General features: G+C 44.2%; 1 protein-coding gene across 2 annotated transcripts in view; it reads left to right on the top strand.

Moving 5' to 3' along the window:
• Nucleotides 1-23603, top strand: part of SLC24A3 (solute carrier family 24 member 3) — a 561375-nt gene that overhangs the window by 505646 nt on the left and 32126 nt on the right. For both annotated transcript variants that reach the window (XM_037811901.1, XM_037811900.1), the window contains 5 exons: nt 3697-3722; nt 10053-10106; nt 17435-17568; nt 19418-19578; nt 20303-20573. In XM_037811901.1, coding sequence (XP_037667829.1) covers nt 3697-3722; nt 10053-10106; nt 17435-17568; nt 19418-19578; nt 20303-20573 — 646 coding nt within the window. The remainder of the gene's footprint in view (nt 1-3696; nt 3723-10052; nt 10107-17434; nt 17569-19417; nt 19579-20302; nt 20574-23603) is intronic.

Here is a 23603-nt window from a genome sequence, read left to right as displayed (position 1 = left end):
AAGGTTCTCTGCCTGGAGTTGCTTCCCCTCCATTCAGGAAACTTAATGTTGCTGTGAAAATGGCTTGGACCCACTTCATTTCAGCCTCCCTACCTTGGCAGTCAGAATAGACAGGGAGGGAGAGAGGGCTAGGCGTGAGCGCCACCTAGTGGTCACTGTCCAGAATTGGGGGTGAGGGTTCTTGATTTAGACAAGCACATAAATGACTTGGGGTTTTCCTCCACACTAGTAATATTGCTGCAAAGGGTGAGAGAAGTTGTTTTGTTTTCTCATACCCACAGCTAGAGCATGAAAAGACAGAGGGATATGCAGCACCTGTCTTAAGAGAATTAAAGTAAATGAAACCTACAAGGAATAACAAATCCTTTCCCCCAGCCATCACCTTCAGCATCAAGGATGCCTGTCCTTGTCAGGTTAAGAGTTTTCGGACAGGGAAATTCTAAAATTCATCAGAATGAACTTGCCATGAACTTTCCCTAAGGAACATTCCCCAAACAGTGCCAATTTTCTCATTTTCAGGCTTCGGAGAGGTGACAATCAGCTGTACTTCCTCCTCCAAGTAGCGCCATCAGATCCTCAGAGGCAGTTAATAACTCACCCTCTCACCTCCTTTCTTGCAATAAGCAAATCTATTTCCATTTAGATTTTCTTAGAGGCCTGATTTCTAGTTCCTTTAATCAACTTTATTGTTCTTATGTGAGTCCTCTCATTTCTCCACGCAATCGTCTTAAAATAAGAGGATGGAAACCAAAAACCAAGCTGCGTTTGCTGATTAGCCTCCTCTTTGCAGACCTGTGGTCAGAGATGGGCATCTCCATTCAAGACAAAGAGGGAAACCTCCACCAGTTTTTTGTTGTTGTTTTTTTTTTTTTGATGCTCCATGGTTTTAGTACTTGCTGCAATATCATCTCTCTCTCTCTTTCTCCCTCCCTGAACTGTTTCCACCACCACCTTCTAACCTTCCAGCCACAACCATCATCTTGAGCCTAGGTTCCTGATGTTTCAGCCTTGTTCATACATCCCATCTCATCCCAGGTTGCTCTACCATTTCTCTGATTTAGTGTGCCCCCTTGTGGTGGTTTGGAGCTGTACGTACCCCAAAAAAACATATTCTTAAACTTAATCTGTTCCTGTGGGTGTGAACCCATTGGAAGTAGGACCTTTTGATGAGGTTACTTCAGTTAAAAAGGTATGGCTCAACTCAATCAGGATGGGTCTTAATCCTATTACGGGAGTCCTTTATAAGTGGAATGAAATTCAGACAGACAAAAAGACACAGGGAACAAGATACTGAAGGTCAGTGGAACCTGGAAGAAAAGAGAGAGGCCGCCATGTGCACGAGGAGCCCAGGACCAAGAATCGCCAGCAGCCAGCCCCAGAACTCCGGACTTCAGGAAGAAAGCATCACCTTGATGGTGCCTTGATTTAGTTTCCCATCCTTAAAACCATGAGCTGATAAATCCCCATTGTTCAGCTGACCCCTTGCATGGTATTTGCTTGAGCAGCCAAGGAAACTAAAACACCTCTGTTAATTTTCTTCTGTTTCGTGTCATTTGTACAGTTAGGCCCTTTCTCAATTTTTTTCTTTGGTGGGATCATTGAAATGACCAATAGTTAAAGCTGCATTGGCCCTAGGACCTGTTTCTAGAATACACACACTGGGTGCTTCCTCCAGGGTGAAACTGAGCTTCAAGTATCTCCCTGTGCAAGATCCTTGCCCCATCCATCAGTAATATCACATAGAATAAAGGCTTCTGAAAAGTTGCCTTCATCAGACATATTATTGCCTGCCTCCTCTGAGAGAAGAAAATTAAATTGGTCTGGTATAATAAACTCCTTACCAGCATCTTGACTCTCTTAAGTGCCTACAAATTGATTGTTCCAGCCCACTGTCTAAGACAGCTATTGAATTCACTTCAATTAATAGGAAAAAAAAATCCCTTCTTAAATAATTTGCTCTATTCTATGATTTCCTGACCAAAAAAAAATTTTTTAACTATTGATTATGTATATGTAAACAGTTGCCCGTTCTAGTTTGACATTTTCATCCAAATGTGACTTGTGGAATCTGATCACAAAAACAAAAGTAACAAAAATTAAGCTGCCAATGTGTTTGCGATGTGTGTTCAATCAATTCCCTAAGACTCCATTTCCTTGTATATAAATCAGAGAGTTTAAACTATATCCCTTCTTCTCCAAAATGGAAAATTATTTTAAATGATATATGGACAAGGGCTTACATAAATTAAATCTTGTCATGTGATATTTATTCTCTCTGTATTCTCTTTCAATTCTACATGTGCTGAGAAAATCTCAATTTGGGGCTTGTGTGTCTTTCCCAAGCTCCGAGCCTTACTAATCTGCTTGATAAAAGGGCAGGTGTCCAGCCTTAATTTTCAAAAAGTTTGTTTTTTCTTCCGTTTATTTTTTCAGAATTACCTTCTATATGAGGCAAGTGGTACTGATATTCTATTTCTAGTTGTGATGGAAAGTTTCCTTTAGAAATAAATTACTTTAAGGGAACAAAAATATAGGCCAGTTGAAAGAAAAATTTTGAGTATGAAGAAATACAAGTACTTGCATAAAAACTATGAAGGTGCTACCCAGTGCACAGAGATGTGCAAGAATCTTACAGGTGACCTGTAGGGGACTTGTATTCAGCAATACCTGCAGAGCTCCTAGGTCCTCTTCCATGTCTAAAAGTCTATAACGCATCCTGCTTTTCAAAGCAGGTTGCTTCCCTGTCATTCCACTGTTGGTTGGAAATTGCACAAAGGCTGGAGCTACCCTTTTTCCCTGACTCCTCCCTGCCAACTTTGCCTCCCATTAACACTAGCCAGAGTTTCAACCAGCGAAGAGGAGTGTTCACTCACAAGTGCCCTGTGCTCCAGGCTGGCCTTGCCCTGGTTACCACCATGCCAGAAACAGGTGAACAGCCTATGAACTTAGAGCATGGCATGTATGAGTGTGCTGGTTTGGATGTATTATGTCCCCCAAAACGCCATTGTCTTTGATGCAGTCTTGTGTGGTCAGGAAACATATTGGTGTTGATTGGGTTGGTGACTTTTGATTGGATGTTTCATTGGAGATGTGATCACTCAACTCTGGATGAGATCTTTCATTGGATAATTTCCATGGAGGTGTGGCCCCGCCTATTCAGCGTGGGCCTTGATTAGTTTACTGGAGCACTATATAAGCTCAGACAGAAGGAGCGGGCTTGCTACAGCCACAAGGGACACTTTGAAGAATGCACAGGAGCTGAGAGAGGAGCTGCAGATGAGAGACAGTTTGAAGACAGCCGTTGAAAGCAGACTTTTGCTCCGGAGAAGCTAAGAGAGGACAAACGCCCCAATAGCAACTGAGAATGACATTTTGGAAAGAAGCTGCAGCCTAGAGAGGAATGTCCTGGGAGAAAGCCATTTTGAAACCAGAACTTGGAGCAGATGCCAGCCACATGCCTTTCCAGCTAACAAAGGTTTTCCGGATGCCATTGGCCATCCTCCAGTGAAGGTACCCGATTGCTGATGCATTACCTTGGACACTTTAAGACCTTAAGACTGTAACTGTGTAAACAAATAAACCCCTTTATAAAAGCCAATCCATTTCTGGTGTTTTGCATCCCGGCAGCATTAGCAAACCAGAACAATGTATGTGCGTGTGTATCTCTAATCTTCTATCCTTTTATTTTTTTCACAGTTCATTTATGATGAAAAAGTTTCCTGGTAAGTACCTCTTTTCTTCCCATCCTTCTTATTCCCCCATTTATGTTGCAGAACTGAGTAATTCATGTTGAAGACCAGAGTCAGGGTTTAGGAGAGGAAGGGGGAATTCATGACAGCTTGGGACGAGAATTTTTCAGGAACCCTCTGTCTGCCTCAACAAAGAAATTAGCTTCCAGAGCAGAGACCTTTTCTTTTAACAGGGTCGGGGTGGGTGCTCCATGTGGGATGCTAATATGTAGGCATCTTTATGGTCCAGGTTAGGCCTAATGACAACTGTGTCTTCTCCAGTCCACCATTTGCTAGGCCACGATTAAAATCTGACTCATCTTTTCAAGTTGTGTCCAAAACACGTCCCTGTATTCCATATCCTGTGTATATCAGGAAACCTGAGCTTCAGGCACTTTGGGAACCTTTAATCCATTCAAGTTCTGCCTGACATTCAAGAAGATCTCAGTGCTCTGAAAAATCAGTGATTTTTTTTTTTTTTTTTTTTTTGGCAGATAGGAAACTTTGCCCAAATTAAATAAATGGGAAGGTATTTGCATTGCAGCCAACTGTGAAAACCCATTTTTGAGATGGGTTCTGAACACATCCAGTGTGTTTGAAATGGACATAGAAAGGGCTTGTGGTGTGTACTCTCATTTCAATTTTCTCCCAATAGTTGGTCTTTAGAAGTGGAATAGGTATGACAGTATATATAGACGGACAGCTTTCATGGCGTTCTTTAAAGCTGAGAATGAGCTGGAAGAAGCAGAGAGCCCATGAGGCTTCCCTTTCAGCCAAAGATGTGCTAACTCTTTGCTGGAGGGTCTGTGATCCTCAGAATTTGGGAGTGCTGAGAAATGCGACGCTCCAGCTCACGGTGTTGTGATACTTTTGCCAACTGTCCCTCTCCTCTGTTCAAGAGGAGGAGATAGCCAGAAGTTGCTTTAAGCAGCATAATCTCCAAGTTGACTCATATAAAAAGTAAAGCTTTTTGGGTAACGGTGGTCTGCAGGCTGAGAGAGCACTACGGCTCAGAGGTGAGGGAGAAACTCCCCGTCATTTCGTACTGGTGGTGACATTTCCACCGCCACCTCCCTGGGGATTCGGTCCAGCACTAGAAAACTTCCAGAAGCATCCTAGCTCAAGCCGACAGCAAATTAGCACAGACATCGCACTGCCTTCACAAGTCGTAGGTGCTTACGTGTTGCTAAATGTGCTCTTTGCTAATGACACTGCCATAAATATCACAAGTTATGATCACAGTTGATCTCAGAAACTTTTATGCTGCTCTTGTGCAGAAAAAAACATTAAGAACAGATTTCCAGGAGTGGCTTACTGTCAGTTCCAGCGGGAGCTTCCCTTGTCTCCCCACTCCGTGGCACTGGAGGATAAAAACCAGGAGGAGGTGGCAGCAAGGTTCACGATGAGCCTGTTTCAGTCTTACCCTCAAAACATCTTGCTCCGTGGTAGAGGGCAAGAAAGAGAGAGTCTACTTCTTTCATCCCCAAGGGGGAATCCCCAGGGGAACCCCAAGCCTGCAGCTGAAGGGTGCAGATTCTGCGTGGTAACAGATAATCAGGGTCTTCAGCCTGAACCCATGGTTCTGTGTATGAGTTATGAGTACTGAGCCTGGAAGGCCACAGATATAAATGAGTTGCAGATTTCCAGGGAGATTTTGCTCTGGCCTGGGGGAGGGCAGGGGAGGGCGGAATCTAAATGACACATGACGCTTGGCCATCCCTTCCAGGGAGGGACTCGGATGGGGGTGGGTCATGGCACCAGACGACATCATTCCCAGAGTGCCAGCCTGTTGTTGTTGTTGTTATCATTATTATTATTATTATATGGATGGGCTGATGGACAGAATTTTGCACATGAGTGAGGCTGAGAAAAGTCTGTACCACCCGCCCATATCTACTCTGAGACTTCCAGGGCTTTTCTTTAACTCCTTGGATAAATAGAAATATATTGAACTTTAAGATGTTTTCTTCTCTTGGCATCTTCTGCCTTTTTACCCAGCCAACCACAAGCATTTATTTTGCTGAATGCATTTGTTTAGAAGCTGATTTCTCCCATTTATCCTCTTAAAACCAGACTCTTCAATCTGTACAATTAAAACACAGGAGTATTTTAATAATACCTTAAAACAGTGAATACCATTCCGTGTTGTAGAATATTTTAGCATGTCCTAGAGATTTGAAGGCAGGTAGACAATTCACTCTATAACCTCAAAAAGAAGCTAAATTGAGTTCATTTTGAAACTTGAGTCTTCTTTAGGGTAAAATGAGCTTTGTTAAATATAAATACATAAGGACAAGTGTGGGGCATTGAATCATGTACCCCAGTTTGAAGATGTTCTTGGTTTTGGTGCCCATTTGATGGGCCCAGTGTGAATAGGATCTCTTCAAGATGTAACTGCAGTTAAGGTGTGGCCCACCTGCATCAGGTTGGGCTTTAATCCAATTACTGGAGTCTTTATAAGCATAATGAAATTCATGCATAGAGAAAGCCACAGAACCCAGAGGAGAAAACAGAAGACACCAACATGTGCATTACCATGTGACAGAAAAGCCAAGGACCAAGGATTACCAACAGTCAGCCCCAAAATGCCACAGTTTGTGGGGAGAAAGCATTGCCATGATGACAGCTCAATTTTGAACTCCTCCTAGCCTTGAACACGTGCACTGATAAATTCCCATTGTTTAAGCCAACCCATCGTATGGTGTTTGTTTTAGCAGCTGGGAACCTAAGACAACAGGGTATCCCCATCACACATTTTAGATTCCATCACTGGTCCTAAAGCAGCATATTCTGCAGTGTCACATTCAGCCAACAGGTGGTGCTTGGTGGTCAGTCAGGAATGATTTTAGCATCAGGTAATGGAAAAACTAGTTACAGCAGATTAAATAAATGGTAATAAATAAAAATAAAATAATTTTCACGTAACAAGTACACCAGGTGTAGCTGGCTGGGTGGCTCTGCAATTCTCGTGGTCTTTCCCTCATGGTCCCATGATGGTTGCCGCGGTTCCAGCCATCAAGTTTGTATTGAAGGCAAGAAGAAAGGAGTGGCTGTCCTTTTCTTCAGCACCCTTCACCTCCTCTTCAAGCTAGAGAGGAGGCAGAGGTTAGACATGTTATTACAGGGTCATGCAGAGATGTGCACAACCCTGGGGAGGTGTGGGGGAGGGAGGCTTCCCCCAGAACCCAAGGCTTGATGATCAAATATTTATCAGGCAAAGAGACAGAGGGAGCAGCAGGTGCAAAGGCCCAGAGGCCTTGGAGAGCCCGGTATGCTTAAAATAGAAGCATATGGTGTTCCCTAAATGTAGGTGCCAGGAAGTTCCAACAGAAGTGGGGAACCCCATCTCATAGGCATCCCTGAAACATGACAGAAGAGGACCTGATTCCAATATTGCAATGGAAGAGCTTACTTTGAATAAAAGATCAGAAAGATCTAAAATAGACCTAAAAAAATAGAAAGAGTATATAATGTACCTCTTTAGAAAATGCTGGACTTAATTCAACCTAACTGTAATATTTTGTTGAACTTGGCTGATTTTTGGGCTACCTCTCACTGAGTCAGTTAAAATGCATCTAAGCAATAACATGACATCCCTTCCAATCCTGGGTGAGAACTTAAGTCCCCAAATCAGTGCATCTCATCCTTCAAAATGAATGCTGTGAATGAAATTTCACTTTTCCCAATTAACCCATTGCATGTGTGTTGGTTTTGATGAGATCAGAATCACGTTCAGGCCATTGGAGGGGTTTTGCAACTAGAAATTGATGCTCAAAGGGAGTGTCACCTGCATGATGGGGGGCAGGGGGACTGAAAGAAGAGGAGAGGCCATCTAGAAGGAAGTCTGTGGGGGCCTTCTGGGAAGAGACTGACTGTCTGAGACCAGGCTGAGGGCTGCATCAAGCAGGGAGAGGATGGGAGCCGTGGGGTGGAGGTGTGTTCCTGGAGGCAAATCAGCTGTCAGGGAGAAACCAGATGACTGGGGCCAGTGTGAGGACAGGTGTCAAGTGACTGCTGGAGACAGGCATTCAGTAAATAAGGAATAAATGAATAGACAAGATAACCACATGGTCATGTGACAGCAAGCAGAGGAGGGGTAGCAGGGAAGGCTTCAGTGAGGTGACATTTAACCAAACAGATTCAGGACATATTTTGGACATAGTGTCTTGATGGATGTGGGGGTGCAGGAAGAGGAGGGCCCCTTATTGATTTCTAGGAATGGGTTTGCCTGGGATGGGGAAAGAGTACAGTTTGCTGAGATGGAACAGCCTGGGAGAATGAAGCTAGAAGTGGGAATCAAGAATTCCATTTTGATACACAGACTTTCGGGTGGAGAAGCCAAGTCAATGGTTGAATATAGGAATCTGGTGCTCCCCGATAGGTGTGCAGGGGATGCATAAATGAGGTTATCATGTATTTGGTATTTATAACAATAGGGCAGGATGAGGACAGGATCACCTGGGGAGAAAGAGTAGGTAAAAGAGAAGAGGGTCTGCTATTTAGAGGTCAACCAAGGAAATGGAGGAGGCAAAGGGGATTGGAAAGGAGAGCTAGAGGGACAGGAGGAAAACTGGGTGAGTGTGATGTCTCTGTCTGCCCAGCTGCTATGACAAATACCACACAGTGGGCTGGCTTAAACAACAAGCATTTATTGGCTCACAGTTTCAGATTCTAGAAATCCAAAATCAAGACTTTGGCAAGGTGATGCCTTCTCCCCAGCGTCTGTAGCTTTCTGACACTGGCTTGCCACAGTCCTTGGGGTTTCTTGGCTTGTGTCTCTGCCTCCATCACCTGTTGGATCTTCCTCTCCTTGGATCCACTCTTCTGGTTTCCACCAAATTCTGGCTCCTGGCTCTCCCCTGAGGTCCTCTCTGACTTCTGGCTTCTGGTTTCTTCTCTCTAAAAGGCCTCAGTAAAATGGATTAAGGCCCACCCTGATTGCATTGGCCACACCTTAACCACTAATTACATCATCAAAAGGTCTTATTTACAAATAAGTTCCCACCCACAGAAACGCAGATTAAGAACATGTCTTTTGAGGGGTACATAATGCAATCTACCACATGTGGCTTCTGGAAAGGGAAGAAAAAACATTGTTTTATGAAGGAGGGCTAGTGTTCAGCTCTCATGCTGCTGAGAAATTGAGCAGGATGACACAAGACCATCCCTGGATTTGTGTAGATGGAGGTCACCAGTGACCTTGACAAGGATTGTTTCAGAGGATCCTTGGGTGTGGAAGTTAGACCTGAGAGGTTTGCCAGTTGAACAGGAGGTGCAGACACGGAGTGCATGCAGCTCCTTGGGAAGTTTTGCTGTGAGAGAAGCCAAGAAAATGGCAGAATTAGTTGTCTCCATAGTGCATCATGAGCACTTTCTATAATAGGCACATTCACATTTAGGTAATTAATCTTCACAGACATGTTGTATGGACATACTCATCAAAATCAACTTGCCCGATCCCCCGTTTTATAATCATCTTGTTTCTTTCCAACTCTTCACTTTTTATAAACACCACCACAATAAAAACTCTCATTTGTGCATTTTTTTTACATTAGACCAAATCTTTCCTTAGGGTAAATTTCTGGATGTGGAGATTGAAAGGAGAATAGGAAGGGCAGCCACAAGCTGGAATGTCATTATGTCATTTTCCGGGAACCTTTCCTGGAAACCAAATCATTCCCTCAGTTAGCTAACTTAATCCTACAGCTAAAAGAGAGCCTGGAAAACAAGTTTCCTTGTTTATTTTAGCTGGAAGCTACTAAAATAAAGTAGCAGAAGTATTCAAATGATAAGCTCGTTTCAGCGGTTTTGTTAATTCTTTTTCTCTTCCCTGTTTTTCCCACCCATTCATTCTTACATCTCCCCAGCTGCTCCCCCTTCCTCTTTCTCTTTGCACCCTGTATTGTCGATAATCCTTCATTCACCCCCACCACTTCCTCTAGTTTTCCCTTTGTAAAAATAACCAAATAAGTTTATTAAGTGATCACACTGTGAACAGATTTATAATTTAGGCCTGGATTCAGCCATACAGATGGAAGGCTTGCTGTGCTCAAAGAACTCTTTTAGGTGAGCGAATAATAGGAAGGAGCATTTTCCTTTTAAGTGGGGAAGGAAGAGAAAGGTCATTGGGAACTGTACGCAGCACAGAAAATTTCTACAGCCCAGGAAGTATTTGTACTCAGCCTGCAAGTTTAGCTTATCCGTGCCGTCCTTGGTGTGTTGAGCTGCCATTCACATCAAATATGTTCTTTAGGAACAGGTTGGTGTGTTCCGTGTCTCCCTCTGGTGACTTTCATTAACTGACTCTCTCTGGTTTGTCTGCAGGTGGGAATCTTTAGTCCTCGTACTGATGTATCTTATCTACATCATCATCATGAAGTAAGTAAAATGCTTTCTTCATTTCTTTTCCAAAATGGTTTCCCACATTCAGCATGGTGTGATGGTGTGGAAGGAGGAACGGGGAGCAAGGGTGTATCTGATTTTTCAGCGCCTACCATTACACAACTTGGCACCCTGTCATGAATCACTGCAGTTTGGGGAGCCACCAAAGCAAAGACCCTTCCAACTCATATGTGATGATGAAATCAAAGCTTGAATGTTTTGTTTGAGAAACCTCTAGAACCCTTGCTCCCTCTTCATGATCTGGTGTTCAGTTTGCTAACGCTGCCAGATTGCAAAATACCAGAAATGGATTGGCTTTTATAAAGGGGGTTTATTTGGTTACACAGTTACAGTCTTAAGGCCATGAAGTGTCCAAGATAAGGCATCAACAATCAGGTACCTTCACTGGAGGATGACCAATGGTGTCCGGAAAACCTTTGTTAGTTCAAAAGGCACATGGTTGGTGTCTGCTCCAAGTTCTGGTTTCAAAATAGCTTTCTCCCAGGACGTTCCCTTCTAGGCCACAGCGCCTCTTCAAAATGTCACTCTTGGTTGCTCTTGGGGCGTTTGTCCTCTCTAAGCTTTTCCGGAGCAAGAGTCTGCTTTCAACGGCCATCTTCAAACTGTCTCCCATCTGCAGCTCCTCTCTCAGCTCCTGCGCATTCTTCAAAGTGTCCTTCTTGGCTGTAGCAAGATCACTCCTTCTGTCTGAGCTTATATAGTGCTCAAGTAAACTAATCAAGGATAATGGCGTTTGGGGGGACATAATGCATTCAAACCAGCACATCTGGCAACCTAGCTTTTGGTTGTCTCTTTACTCTCTGTTCCCATCAAGAAAAGTGGTAAAACTCAAATAAGTTATGCTTCTATAGATGATGAGGGAAGATGGGGCCAGAGCTGGTTAAGAGATGACTAAAGCCATGAACCAAATATCTGTGGGCTTCCGTTAGTCACATCATTGTAGTTATTTGTTGCTGCACTAGTTACCCCAAAACTTACTGGCTTAAAACTACAAACACCTATTATCTCACAGGAGTTAGGAATCCAAGAATGGCCTAAATGGACAGTCCTGGCTCAGGATCACTCTGAGATGGCATCTGTGCCAATTTGGATGTGTTATGTCCCCCAAAACGCCATGTTCTTTGATGTAATCTTGTGGGAGCAGACATATTAGTGTTGATTAGGTTGAAACGTTTGGATTGACTTGTTTCCATGGAGATGTGACCCACCCAACTGTGGGTAATATCTTTGATTAGATTATTTCCACTGAGGTGTGGCCCCACCCATTCAGCATGGGTCTTGATTAGTTTACCAAAGCCCTATAAAGGCTCAGACAGAAGGAGCTCAGTGCTGCTGCCAAGGCGGACATTTTGAAGATGGCCATTGAAAGCTGACATTTTGGAGAATGCCGTTTTGAAACTCAACCTGGGAGCAAGCAGATGCCAGCCACTTGCCTTCCTGGCTAACAGAGATTTTCCAGATGCCAAGGGCCTTTCTCCAGTGAAGGTACCCTATCGTTGATGCCTTACCTTGGACACTTTATGGCCTTAAAACTGTAACTGTGTAACCAAATAAACCCCCTTTATAAAAGCCAATCCGTTTCTGGTATTTTGCATAAATGGCAGCATTAGCAAACCAGAGCAGCATCTAAGATGCTTGCTGGGCTGCAGTTCTCCAAAGGCTTGGCGGGGGCTGGAGGATCTGCCTTCAAGATGGCTCATTCATGTGGCTGGCAAGTTGATGCCGACTCTTGGCTGGAGGGCTCAGTTCCTTTCCACATGCGCCTCTTCTTAGGGCTGCTTGAGTGTATTTACACAGCCTGGGAGCTGGCTTCCTCCGGAGCAAGTGATCCAAGAGAGAGAGCAAGAAGGAACTACAATGTCTTTTATAACCTTGTCTCGGAAGTCCTACCCTTTCACTTCCACCACATTCTATTTATTAGAAGCAAGTTGCTAAGTCCAGTTCATGACACACTCAAAGAAAGGGGCATTAAGGTTTACCTTAAAAGGAAGGAGCATCAGAGAATTTGTAGATGTATTTTAAAGCCACCACGTTGTATGTTCTTTTTCCTCCTGGAGTCTAGACAGCTTCTTATTTGTATCAAGTATCATTGAAATGAGGAGCATAACAAATAATGCCAGGACGGTCAGTGTCATGGCTGCCTGTCCACCTGGAAGCTGTTCTTTCCCTCTAAACTAACCCACTCTTGTCCACAGCATATGTAGCTGCAGCACTGCCTTGTCCAGGGGGAAAGAAAGTAGAAAGCAATCAGGAATTCTGGTTTGGACAGATCAAGTAGCAGACTGGAATTGACACATCACATCTGCCTTGCTGCTGAGACCTGACAATCATTAATCCCAACCACAAGTGACTGAGAGATTTGTTGAGAGAAGTCATGGTGGCCATTGGTAGAAATCACGTGGGCAGTGAAAGAAGGAGCTGGCTCGGCTTTTGTCCAGGGTGGGCTGAAGCAATCTGCTGCCAATCCACTCAATATGGTGCCCAGCATTAGCTTGAAAAGCAGTCCTGTGGTCAGTGTAGAGCAAATATCTGGGTCTTATTACTGGAGGAGGGCCTTTCTAGAGTCATACCTTAACCAAACATGCTCATGTGGAGTACTATCCGTGAGGCAGCTGATGACGAAACCAGATGCTTTTATCACCTAATCACCTTCCATTTAAAAATCCAATTGATGAGTTCCCAAGACAAGCAGAGTTGGCCCCAAGACCTTCCAGAGTGTCTAGACTTCAGGGGAAAAGCCTTTAGGATGGGAGCACCTCTTCATCTCAAATAACAAAAACTGTTTCATGAATCAGTGCCCCAGTGGTGAGGCCTCAAGCAATACACATTTACCTTTGGTGTTTTTTGTTTGGTTATTTCACCTTTTATGACTTTTTGAGGCTCTGAGTTTGAGTTTCCAAAAAGTCGGGAGTTGTATTCTTCCCTTCGGAAAAGGTAGATCATTCGGTTATTCCAGAAAATTTGACAGAATGCCACTATGGGCCCCACAGTGATCTTGGGTCTTAAATCTTAATTTAAATCAAAGCATGTTCCATACTGACTCCCCACATCTTTACAGTTCCCTAAGGGCTTTGCAGAGCAAGGAGGAGGTCCCCGAAAACATATTTGGTCTAGAGGGAAGGTGGGTTGAGAAATGCCATTAGGATGCATTCTATGACTACTGTACCCGTCTACCAAGCCATCGCAAAGCCTGTCAGCCACTGGCACGGCACACAGGCATGATTATCACACAGCAAACAATTCCTCTTCTCTGCCCCACACCAAACCCAGTGTGGGAGCTAATGAGGTGTGATTCTGCTGATGCCTCAGCTTTTCCGAAGCTCCAGCTGTTTGAGCCAGCAGGATACGAACAAAATGGAAAACGAAGCTACTGTGCTCATGATGTTTTTTGCATAAATTCTGGTCCTAAGTTCTAAATTGGAATCTCTGCTCCTTAGCCATCCCCCTCAGCAATCAGAGGTTTTAATCATTGGGTTGTATAAAATCTGATTTATAAAATTGCATGCTTTACAATAAAATAGCTTCAGGGTGCAAGCACAAAATTTAAAACATTCAATTAAAAATATAAAACAGAACGGCGGCAGTTAAAAACAGCATATTTTAGAATTGTTGGCTGCCTCCTGGGTAGATGGCTTTAGATGACTTTAAAATGTCTATCTGAAGGCCAAAAAATAAGTTCGGTTTGGCCAGGTAGGTAGAAAACTTAAGGGAGCATGAGTCTTTATGGGGATTGATTTCTGTGCATTTTGGGTCACTTCTTTGGAATTTGGTCCCCCGATTAGGCAGTGTGGGCTGGCAGTTAAGAACAAGTGCTTCAAACATTCATCCCCAGCTGCAGATCCCACTTGGCCACTTACTGGCCATGGGATCCTGGCCACATTACTCAGCCACCTTGGACCTCTGTTTCCTCTTCTGCAAAACAGGGTGAATAATAGTTCCTAATCCACAGGGTTTTTGTGAGGATGGAATGTGACCGTGTATTTGAGTTACTAACCCAGTACCTGGTTCAGAGAAAGCCCTTACTCTGTGATATGATTATTTGGTTAGCTAAATCCCAATACATGTATAACACATAGTTGTACTTTAAAAGCTAACCCTAATGCAAAGCCACAACTCCAGCTGTAAACCTCATTGGACAAAAATTTCCTCTAAAGCTCCAAAACCTCCCCAGACCATAAAAGCTTATAAAATCATAGGCCCAAAGCAGATTCTTAGTTTATAACAGGAAGCATGGGGTCAAAAGGGTTATTAAACATCTGCCCAAAGACAAATTTTAGATGCTCAAGGGCAGGTCACAAGTTCTGATAACTGTGATAACTGTCTGCTCGAACAAAGACACCATGGGTTCAAGGTCGAGATAAGAAAATCGCTGTAAAACTTTCACACCTAACAAGCTAACCTACTGCCACTCAGTGCGTGCTTCTCCCTTGAACACGTCCGCATTACCTCTTTAACGTGTATTCTTTCTCTCTTTCTTTAATAAACTTTAATACTTATTCCAAAAAAGAAAAAAAAAAAGCTAACTCTCATGCAAATCAACATTCTATGAGGAAAACGGATTCTGAGTCAAGGTGATAGAAACACTTCCTCTCCCCCATAAATCTGTTGGTTAGGCAAGACATTCTAGTTGAGTCCAGAAAGGGGGGCAGCAAGAAGTCGTTGGGTCATAGCACCCAGGATCTGGGGCCAGAAGTCTCCAAATCGGAGCCGAAGGGGGAAGGGAGGAAGGAGAAAGGGAGCCACAGACGGAGGGTGGTGGAAGTGTGAAAGGCAGAACCTCCTGTCGGCAAAAACGCGGGGGTTCCACTTAGGACCAGGCCAGCTCCTATACCTCCTATAGAACACTTTTTCTCTCATGACTTTTTTTTTTAATTAAATCCAGTTTTATTGAGATATATTCACATACCATACAGTCATCCATGGTGTACAATCAGCTGTTCACAGTTCCATCATATGGTTATGCGTTCATCACCCCAATCTATTTTTGAACATTTTCCTTACACCAGAAAGAATCAGAATAAGAATAAAAAATAAAAGTAAAAAAGAACACCCAAATCATCCCCCCATCCCCACCCTATTTTTCATTTAGTTTTTGTCCCCATTTTTCTGCTCATCCATCCATACACTAGATAAAGGGAGTGCGATCCACAAGGTTTTCACAATCACACTGTCACCCCTTGTAATCTACATTGTTATACAGTTGTCTCATGACTTTTTTTAACTTTCCATTAGGGAGAATTTTAAACATACACAAGAGTCAGTAAAATAGAATAATGAACCTCATATGCCCATCAGCAGCCCCAGTCACCTTCTACCCATGCCAGCCCTGCCCCATCCACACCCCTTCCATTTTCCTGCCTCCTTATGACGTTGAAGCCCCAGACATCATGTCAATTCATCCATAAAAATTTCAGTATATAGCTCTAATAGGACTTATTTTTGACATAACCAGAATATTATCCTACCTAAAATTAATGCAAATTCCTTAATATCATTAAATATCCAATTAATGTTCAGATTTTCAATGGTCTCATGAATATCATTTTTTCCTATTTTTTTAGTCTCATAAATGTCATAAATATGTTTATAGTTGCTTTTTATCAGGATCCAAATAAATCTCATGCATTGCAGTTGGTGGTTCCATTTTTTCCGTTTCTTTCAATCTATAAATTCTACTGTTTATTTTTTCCCCCTTGTAACTTATTCTTTGAAAAAAACTAGCTTGTTTGCCCTGCAGAGTTTCCTACAGTTTGGCATTTGTTGATCACACAGCTTTGCCCTCTGTGTGTCCTGTATGTTAGTAATTGATGTGATTCAGGTTAGACTAGGTCTTGAGTGGTGGTGGGTTCTTCCTTCAGGAGGCACATGATATCTGTCTGTCTCTCCATTTGTGATGTTTCCAGATATTGATGCTTAATATCTGGATCCGTTATTTTATTGGGGTTGCGAAATAGTGATGTAGTAATCCTATCTCCCTCCTCTTATAAATCCTGAGAATTCCCAGGATTGGCTGCCCATTTCCCTTTTCACAGCCCCTGCCATCACCACCCATCACTTTTGACTAGCTGTCTGTTCTCCCTCGAGCAATGGAGAATAATCACGAGCTCCCAAGGACTCGGATAAGAGGTGCATGGGAGAGCAGGCTCAGGCACAGACAGTCCCTTCTGTCTCCACGATGGCCATCTGTCCCCATGAGAGACCCACCCCAGAGCCACACATGGAGAATCAGGCACAAGGGTAGAGCTGGGAGAGACACCAGAGAGCTTTAGCATCTGCAGCCAAAGGGATGGGGAAGAGGAGGAGAAACACAAGCCCGAGGGGCCTTCCGGCTGGCCACTGAGAAGCCCCAGGCCTAGGAGCCATTCCTCCTGGAGGCTGAGACGTAGCTCGGTGGGACACGTCGATGTGTTGACCTGTGCCCAGTCAGGCATCACAGCCTTTACCTCTGGGATGGGAGAAAAAGCAGTAGCAGCCTGCAGTTCCCTGGAAACTCTGCCTGGCTGTCTTTGCCCATGAGTTTCCTGGGTTTACTCTGTGGGAATCTTCTAATACTGAAGATAAAGGGACCAGAACACTTGCCACCACAAACATCCTCGGAACTTCTATAAGCTTCTTCCCTTCCAACACAAGTCTGCTGTAAGAAGCAGTATACAATGTTTGCACTCAGTCATTCTGGGGTATCACAGCAAGATTTTTTCCATATAGCCAAGAACCCATTGGACCTAGAATTATGGCAGTAGTAACAGAGATTCACGATTCACAACCTGGGACCATGGGAAACCATAGACAGCTAGAGGACTAGACTGCTCCCCAGCCTGTAACACGCGCACCGTGAAGCACGGCCACTGAGTAGTGGCGTGGATGGGGTACCTTCCCTTCTCCCACCCAGCTGGTCCCTGACAGCAAAGACCCGGGAGATGGGGCCCAGAGGAGGTAGACCTTGACCATCCCACTGGCTTACCACAACCCTACCACATGCAGACTGTGAGTAAGGGGGCTCAATCCCAGATGTACCTCCATTAACATTGAAGAGGTTGGAAAGGAAGCAGTGTGCCATGATCTGTTGATACAGCGCTGGTTTTATTTTAACTTGCCACGAATATCCTTAAATTGAAAAGTGGTGCAGGTTGTATATTCTAGGGGGAAATGGGTTGACAAAATAATAACAATAGTAAAAACTGGAGGCATGGGGTCCCACAGATTGCATCTAGACTGAGAGTGCTCCAGGGACCATTCCTACAGGAATTGGAAAATGGAGGCACAGCAAACCCTGATGGGCTCTTTCTGCCTCCTGCTTTGTTCAGATACAATGCCTGTATCCACCAGTGCTTCGAGAGGAGGACAAAAGGAGCTGGGAACATGGTCAATGGGTTGGCCAACAATGCTGAAATTGACGACAGCAGCAACTGCGACGCAACTGTGGTGCTACTTAAGAAAGGTAACCAAGGAGAAACCTGCGTCCAAGGAGGACCACAAGCCCACCTGTCCCCTTTCACAGCCCTACATTGGGTGCCCTGGCTGGTCTGAGAGAGGGGGCTGGGCCAGGGGAGTGAAGGTTCCAGTCTTCCCGCCATCCCTTTGCCACATCCTGGGCAGTCCCATACCTGGTGATGAGCCAACTCAGAAAGCCCCCGGGTAGTGCTTGGGCAAACCGTTGGCTGGGAGTGATGCAGAGACATAAGGACTGCATGGTTGAGGAGAGAACACTGTGGGGTTTCAGGTACCAGTTTTGCCACATCCTGGCTTTGTACCATGAAGCAAGTTAACTTGACCTCTCTGAGCCTCAGTTTTCTCTTCTTTATAATGGGGATAATTTTACCTACTTCATAGAATCACTTTTAGGAGCAAAGAAGATAAGGTACATTAAAGAGTTTAGCATGATATTCCATTCATTGTTATTATTATTACTATATCCAAATTCACTTTCAGATTACATTACCTCAGTTTCTAATCTGCAAAATGGAATAGAAAATTACCTTTTTAAAAAGTAATCATATCATTTTAAAGATTCTTATAAAGCACTTGATATATTAAGGGAAATAATATGGTACTGTGTAATAAATAATATTCTTTTTTAGAGGAATACCAGAAAATGTCACTGAATTTTGACAGAATGTGTTTCATGTGTCATTTGATTTATTTTTAATTTTCCCTTTGAAATGTGCATGTTGATTTCCTCTCAGTCCCATATAGCTGCTTTGCAGCAGGAAAAAAAAATCAAAAAAAGAAATTAGAAAATATATAGGTTAATTTCAAGTACTTCTCTTGCATTAAAATCTCTGGGTAATTATTAGATTTTAACCATCAAATGCTTGATATGTTTTTCTAAACAATTATATCCAAGTTTAACAAAAGCCAAGCATATTTAGTCCCACTCCACATGAGAATTTCATTTTGTTTCTTCTTTTCTGGGTAGTTTCTAACCATGAAAGGAATACTCTCAGGGAACCAAAGAGAGCTACCTAATACTATTCAGTGTTGCCAGAGATCATTTCATGAGTTAGTGGCTTGGAAAACAGGAGCAAGTTCAATGAGAGACTGTAGCCAGGTGCCCATGCTCCATGTGCAAAAATTACTCATTCAGAGAGAGAACTCTTGGGTCTTGGTGAAACTTATTTTTCAGGTCTCCTAGCCGATTTTTACACAAGATTTACACCGATCCCCCTTCTGGACCTCTGGCCTCTGTCATGTGGCCAGCTCACTCCCCACCTCACCCACTTGTCAGCCCTGCTCACAGGCTGGTCTTGGGGGGATGTATGTTTCCCTTGTCAAGTTCTCCACTTGGCACGAAAGTCAGTTCTGTAGCTCGGTATGAATGTTGCTGACATTTGGGTGGCATGAAAGGTTACTGAAGATTGTCGGGGTGGGAAGGGATCTTTTCTATGCCTTAGATCTGAATGGTGGGAAAGAATCCTTTAAGGCAGGAGAAATTCCCTTATGTTAGCACCCATTCTTACCATGCTGGTGAATGATACTTAAATTGTTTCAAGTTATTTTGAAAGGGTAATCAGTGGACCCCGTGGAAAGAAGATTTTAACTCTTCTCCAAATTTTGCCCACTGTAACTCTCCCTGATGGGTGGGTGGGTGGGTGGGTGGATAGATGGATAGATGGGTCAGTGGGTTGGTGGGTAGATGGGTGAAAGGATGGGTGAGTGGGTGAATGGGAGGGAGGTGGGGAGAAGGAGAGAGAATGGGCAAGAGGGAAGGGAAGATTGAATAAATACCTCTTTTCTGCTCTTGATCTCAATGCTATTTTATTTTGTTTTATGCTTTTTCATTTCCCTAGCCAATTTCCACCGCAAAGCATCAGTGATCATGGTGGACGAGCTGCTGTCAGCCTACCCACACCAGCTCTCTTTCTCCGAGGCTGGTCTTCGAATCATGATCACAAGCCACTTTCCGCCCAAGACCCGGCTGTCCATGGCCAGCCGCATGCTAATCAATGAGGTATCTGGGGAAGTCCAGTCCATTTACTGCTGGGTGGGGGTAGGAAATCAGAAGGGAGAAAGTTCCCTGGTTTTAAACTAGAAACTTCTGACTCAAAGTTTAACACAATGATATCCCTCACCCATCTTTGCTGACTGGGCCAGCATTTTGTTTTTCCCTCCACATTTTGAGAGACACAGTTTAGCTCCCAGTTGTGTAGATAAACTCTCCTGTCCCCTCCTCTTCATCTTCAGTTTGGATAAGACCCATGATGTGAACTTAACACAAAAGTAGTTACAAAATGAAGGCTACCTTGGCTTAGAGTAATACAGAGTCTCTGACCTGGATTTTCATGTGCATTGTTTTCTCTAGAGTGGCAGCCTTATTGATACATTAGTCCAAACACATTGGTTTGCACCAGGGGATTCCTGTGATCTGGAGAAGAAAGACCACCACAGTGCACAGGGAATCAGGGACTCTGATAGAAAAACACATCCTAGACATGGGAATTTTCCTCTAAAGGGATTTGCAAGTTCCAGTGAGCCTTGAAAGGTTATTCCTTCCTCCTACAAGGAGGTTGTTTGAGTTGGTTACTACTTGAGAGATCCCTTGAAACATGACCACAGAGTCTTCTGGAAGCCTCTCCTTGCTGGATTCCCGGGAGAGAGCCCAAGAGCTCGTGTTTTGAGTTTAACATGTTTGCAATCCCTATGGCCATGGTAAGAGTGTGCCTTTCTCTTTCCAGAGACAAAGACTAATAAACAGCAGGGCTTATGCCAATGGAGAATCCGAGGTGGCCATCAAAATCCCAATTAAGCACACGGTGGAGAACGGGACAGGGCCCAGCGGTGCCCCAGACAGGGGTGTGAATGGGACCCGGAGGGATGACGTTGTTGCCGAGGCTGGCAACGAGACAGAGAATGAGAACGAGGACAATGAGAATAACGAGAACGACGAGGAGGAAGAGGAGGATGAGGACGATGACGAAGGACCGTACACGCCATTTGATCCCCCCTGTAAGAGGTCCTACATCTGGGCTGGGGTGGGGAGCTATTGAATGGATGCTCTTGGCTTTGATGATCTTTCTGCTATTCACCTCCAAGAAATATCTCTATGTGAACACAAATATATGTATACTGAGCCTTGACAGTGGGCAGGACTCTGTTGCAAAGAGTCCAAATATGAGCAGGATGGTGACATATAATCATTTGTTGAAATTTGCACTCTTTGACCAAGGGTGTAATTTATTGTCATTTTATGGGAAAAGGCCCTCATTTAGTGGAAGAAGGCCCTGTTTCCTCGCGGGTGCTAAGGAGGAAGCATGCATGACCCATGTCGGCATGTCAGCATGTCAGCAGGCAACTTGACGCTTCAAGGGGAGAGTTGACTCACCTCCACCTGTCCCATTACAGTTGGCCAGGGCAGCTGTCCTGGAGGAAGTGTGAAGTGGTCCCAGTTTTCCTGTCTTCTTCTCACTCCCTGCCCCTTAACCCTGTTCAGTTCCCTGCTGTCTCCTGATCTGCCATGTCTAGCAAGTAGAAAGAATTACTGGGCTTGGTCCACCTCTTCCACTACTAGATGGGGTGGGGTGGGCAAGGTGAGGCATGGCCAAGTGCCTCATGGGAGGCAGCAGTCAGGAGAGAAGGAAACTACACTGCTGTTGGTGTCCTGGAAGTTTCCACAAGTCATTGCCCCCTCCCTTTACAAGGTGCTGGGGAGGTTGCAGTTGGCCAGCCCCCTGTCTCCCCTGGCAGGGAAGAGTGAACTCACCCAGTGCTCATTCACTGTCAAGTGGGTGAGACTTGATTAACTTGGGCCACCTCTGAACAGAAAAGAGAACGCTCTGAAGATGGATGGCTTAATCCGTATGAAAGACCATCCAACAGTGGGACTTAAGTAGGGAGCATCAGAGTTCTGTTTTATTTTTGTATCCAAGGTCTTTCTTGCTCTGAAGGCCCCTGTATGTTTGGATGACAGCAAGTCAAACTCAGACCCTAGAATGGCTAATCCCTTAGGGTCATAAGATCTCCTCACCCTCAGTCAAGCACTTGCCAGAACTAATTAGAAAATATCCGGATTCCTATACCCCAAACTTCTGAACCTCCCCAGGTAAAGTTCAGTCATTACTTGTTAGTAGGATATCTTCATAGCAGAAATATATGCTGTCTTGTGGTGGGTTGACTTGTGTACCCCAAGTTGGACATGTTCTTGGTCTTGGTCTGCATTCTGGTAGGTGGGGACCCGTTGTCAGTAAGATCTCTTCAAGATGTTACTTCAGTTAAGGTGTGGCCCACCTGAATCAGGTTGGGCTTTAATCTGGATTACTGGAGTCCTTTATAAGCAAAGGGAAAGTCAGACAGAAAGAGAAGCCATGAGGAGCAGCCAGAAGCGGGACATCAAAAGAAACCAGAGAGAAAAGAGATGGTGCTGCCATGTGCATCGTCATGTGACAGAAGAGCCAAGAATCAAAGATCACCAACCCTGAACGCCACAGTCTGGGAAGAAAGCAGTGCTTTGCTTACGTCTCAGTTTTGGACTTCTTCTAGCCTCGAAACTGTGAGCCAATAAATTCCTGTTGTTAAGCAAACCCACTGTATGGTATTTGTTTTAACTGGGAAACAAAAACAGTTTTGGGTACCAGAAAGTGAGGTGCTGCTGTGACAAATACCTAAAAATATAGAAAAAGGTTTGGAATTGGCTAATGGGTAGGGGCTGAAAGAATTGTGAGGTCCTTGTTAGAAAAGGCCTAGATGGCTTTGAAGAGACTATTGGTAGAAATATGGATGTTAAAGTGCTTCCGCTGAGGCCTTAGAGGGAAATGATGAATGTGTTATTGGAATTTGGAAGAAAGACAGTCCTTGCTATAAAGTGGCAGAGAACTTGGCAGAACTGTGTTTTGATGTTGGCTTAGAAGTGGAACTTGTAAGCAATGAACTTGGATATTGAGCTGAGATTTCCAAGTTAAAGGCAGAAGGTGCCCCCTGGTTTCTCCTTGCAGCTTATAGTAAAATGCAAGAGGGAAGGGATAAGCTGAGAACTGAATTCTTGCACAAAGAAACCAGAAATTGATGGTTTGGCAAATTCTGACTTATCCAGATAATGTGCTCTGAGACGAGTGCCAGAAGCGGCTCTACCAGGAACCTCCCTGAGCTTCCAGAAAACGAGTCCCAGGAGAATAGGGCTCCATGTGAGGGTTTAACTGAACATGGATCTACTCAGCCATTTCAGTGGAAGTCAGGATTGGAAATTCAGTTATCCAGGAAGGATCCATGGGATGTTCTACTGTCTGATGGCTTGGACCCACTTGAACTGCATGCAAAGCAAACAAGGTTTTCATAAAATTTGTATGCACAGAACCACTGCAAGCCTGGCCTAAAAGGAAGAGAATTGAAGGAAGAGTGGCTTCAAGGGCAGAACCATGGAAACAAAGGTCTAAACCAAAAAGATCTCCTCGCGTCAGTGGAGCTGCCCACCCAGCCCACCCACATGTATGCAAAGGGCCAGTCTGCCCCTGTGCTTGGAGAAGGAAGGCCATCTGCCCTTGTGCTTGAAAGGAGCAGGCCATGCACCCTATAGTTCAGGGGCGTGCCACCACCCGATGCTCAGAGATGGAGGAATCTACACCCCAGTGTTTGGGGAGAGCTTGATGACTGTGCAAGTGCTTGGAAGGGGTGGAGCTGCTGCATAGTCCAGCCGGAGGACAAAACATCCATCCAGATATGACTCTCAGACCTTGGCATCTAATGGAGTTTGCCCTGCTGGGTTTTGGACTTGTTTGGGATCTGTGACCCCTATTTTTCTTCCAATTTCTCCCTTCTGGAATGGGAATGTTTATCCTATGCCTGTCCCACCATTATATATCGGAAGCAGGTAACTTATTTTCTAGGTTTCACATGTCCACAGAGAGGAATTTTGCCCCAGGATGAACCCACCCATAACTGATTTTGATGAGACTTTGTACTTAGCATTGTTTCTGAAATAACTTAAGACTTTGGGGATGTTGTGATGGAATTAGTGTATTTTGCATGTGGGAAGAACCTATCTTT

The sequence above is a fragment of the Choloepus didactylus genome, chromosome 19, assembly GCF_015220235.1.
Source record: "Choloepus didactylus isolate mChoDid1 chromosome 19, mChoDid1.pri, whole genome shotgun sequence".
Classification (NCBI taxonomy): domain Eukaryota; kingdom Metazoa; phylum Chordata; class Mammalia; order Pilosa; family Megalonychidae; genus Choloepus; species Choloepus didactylus.
This window is presented reverse-complemented; position numbering and strand designations above follow the sequence as displayed.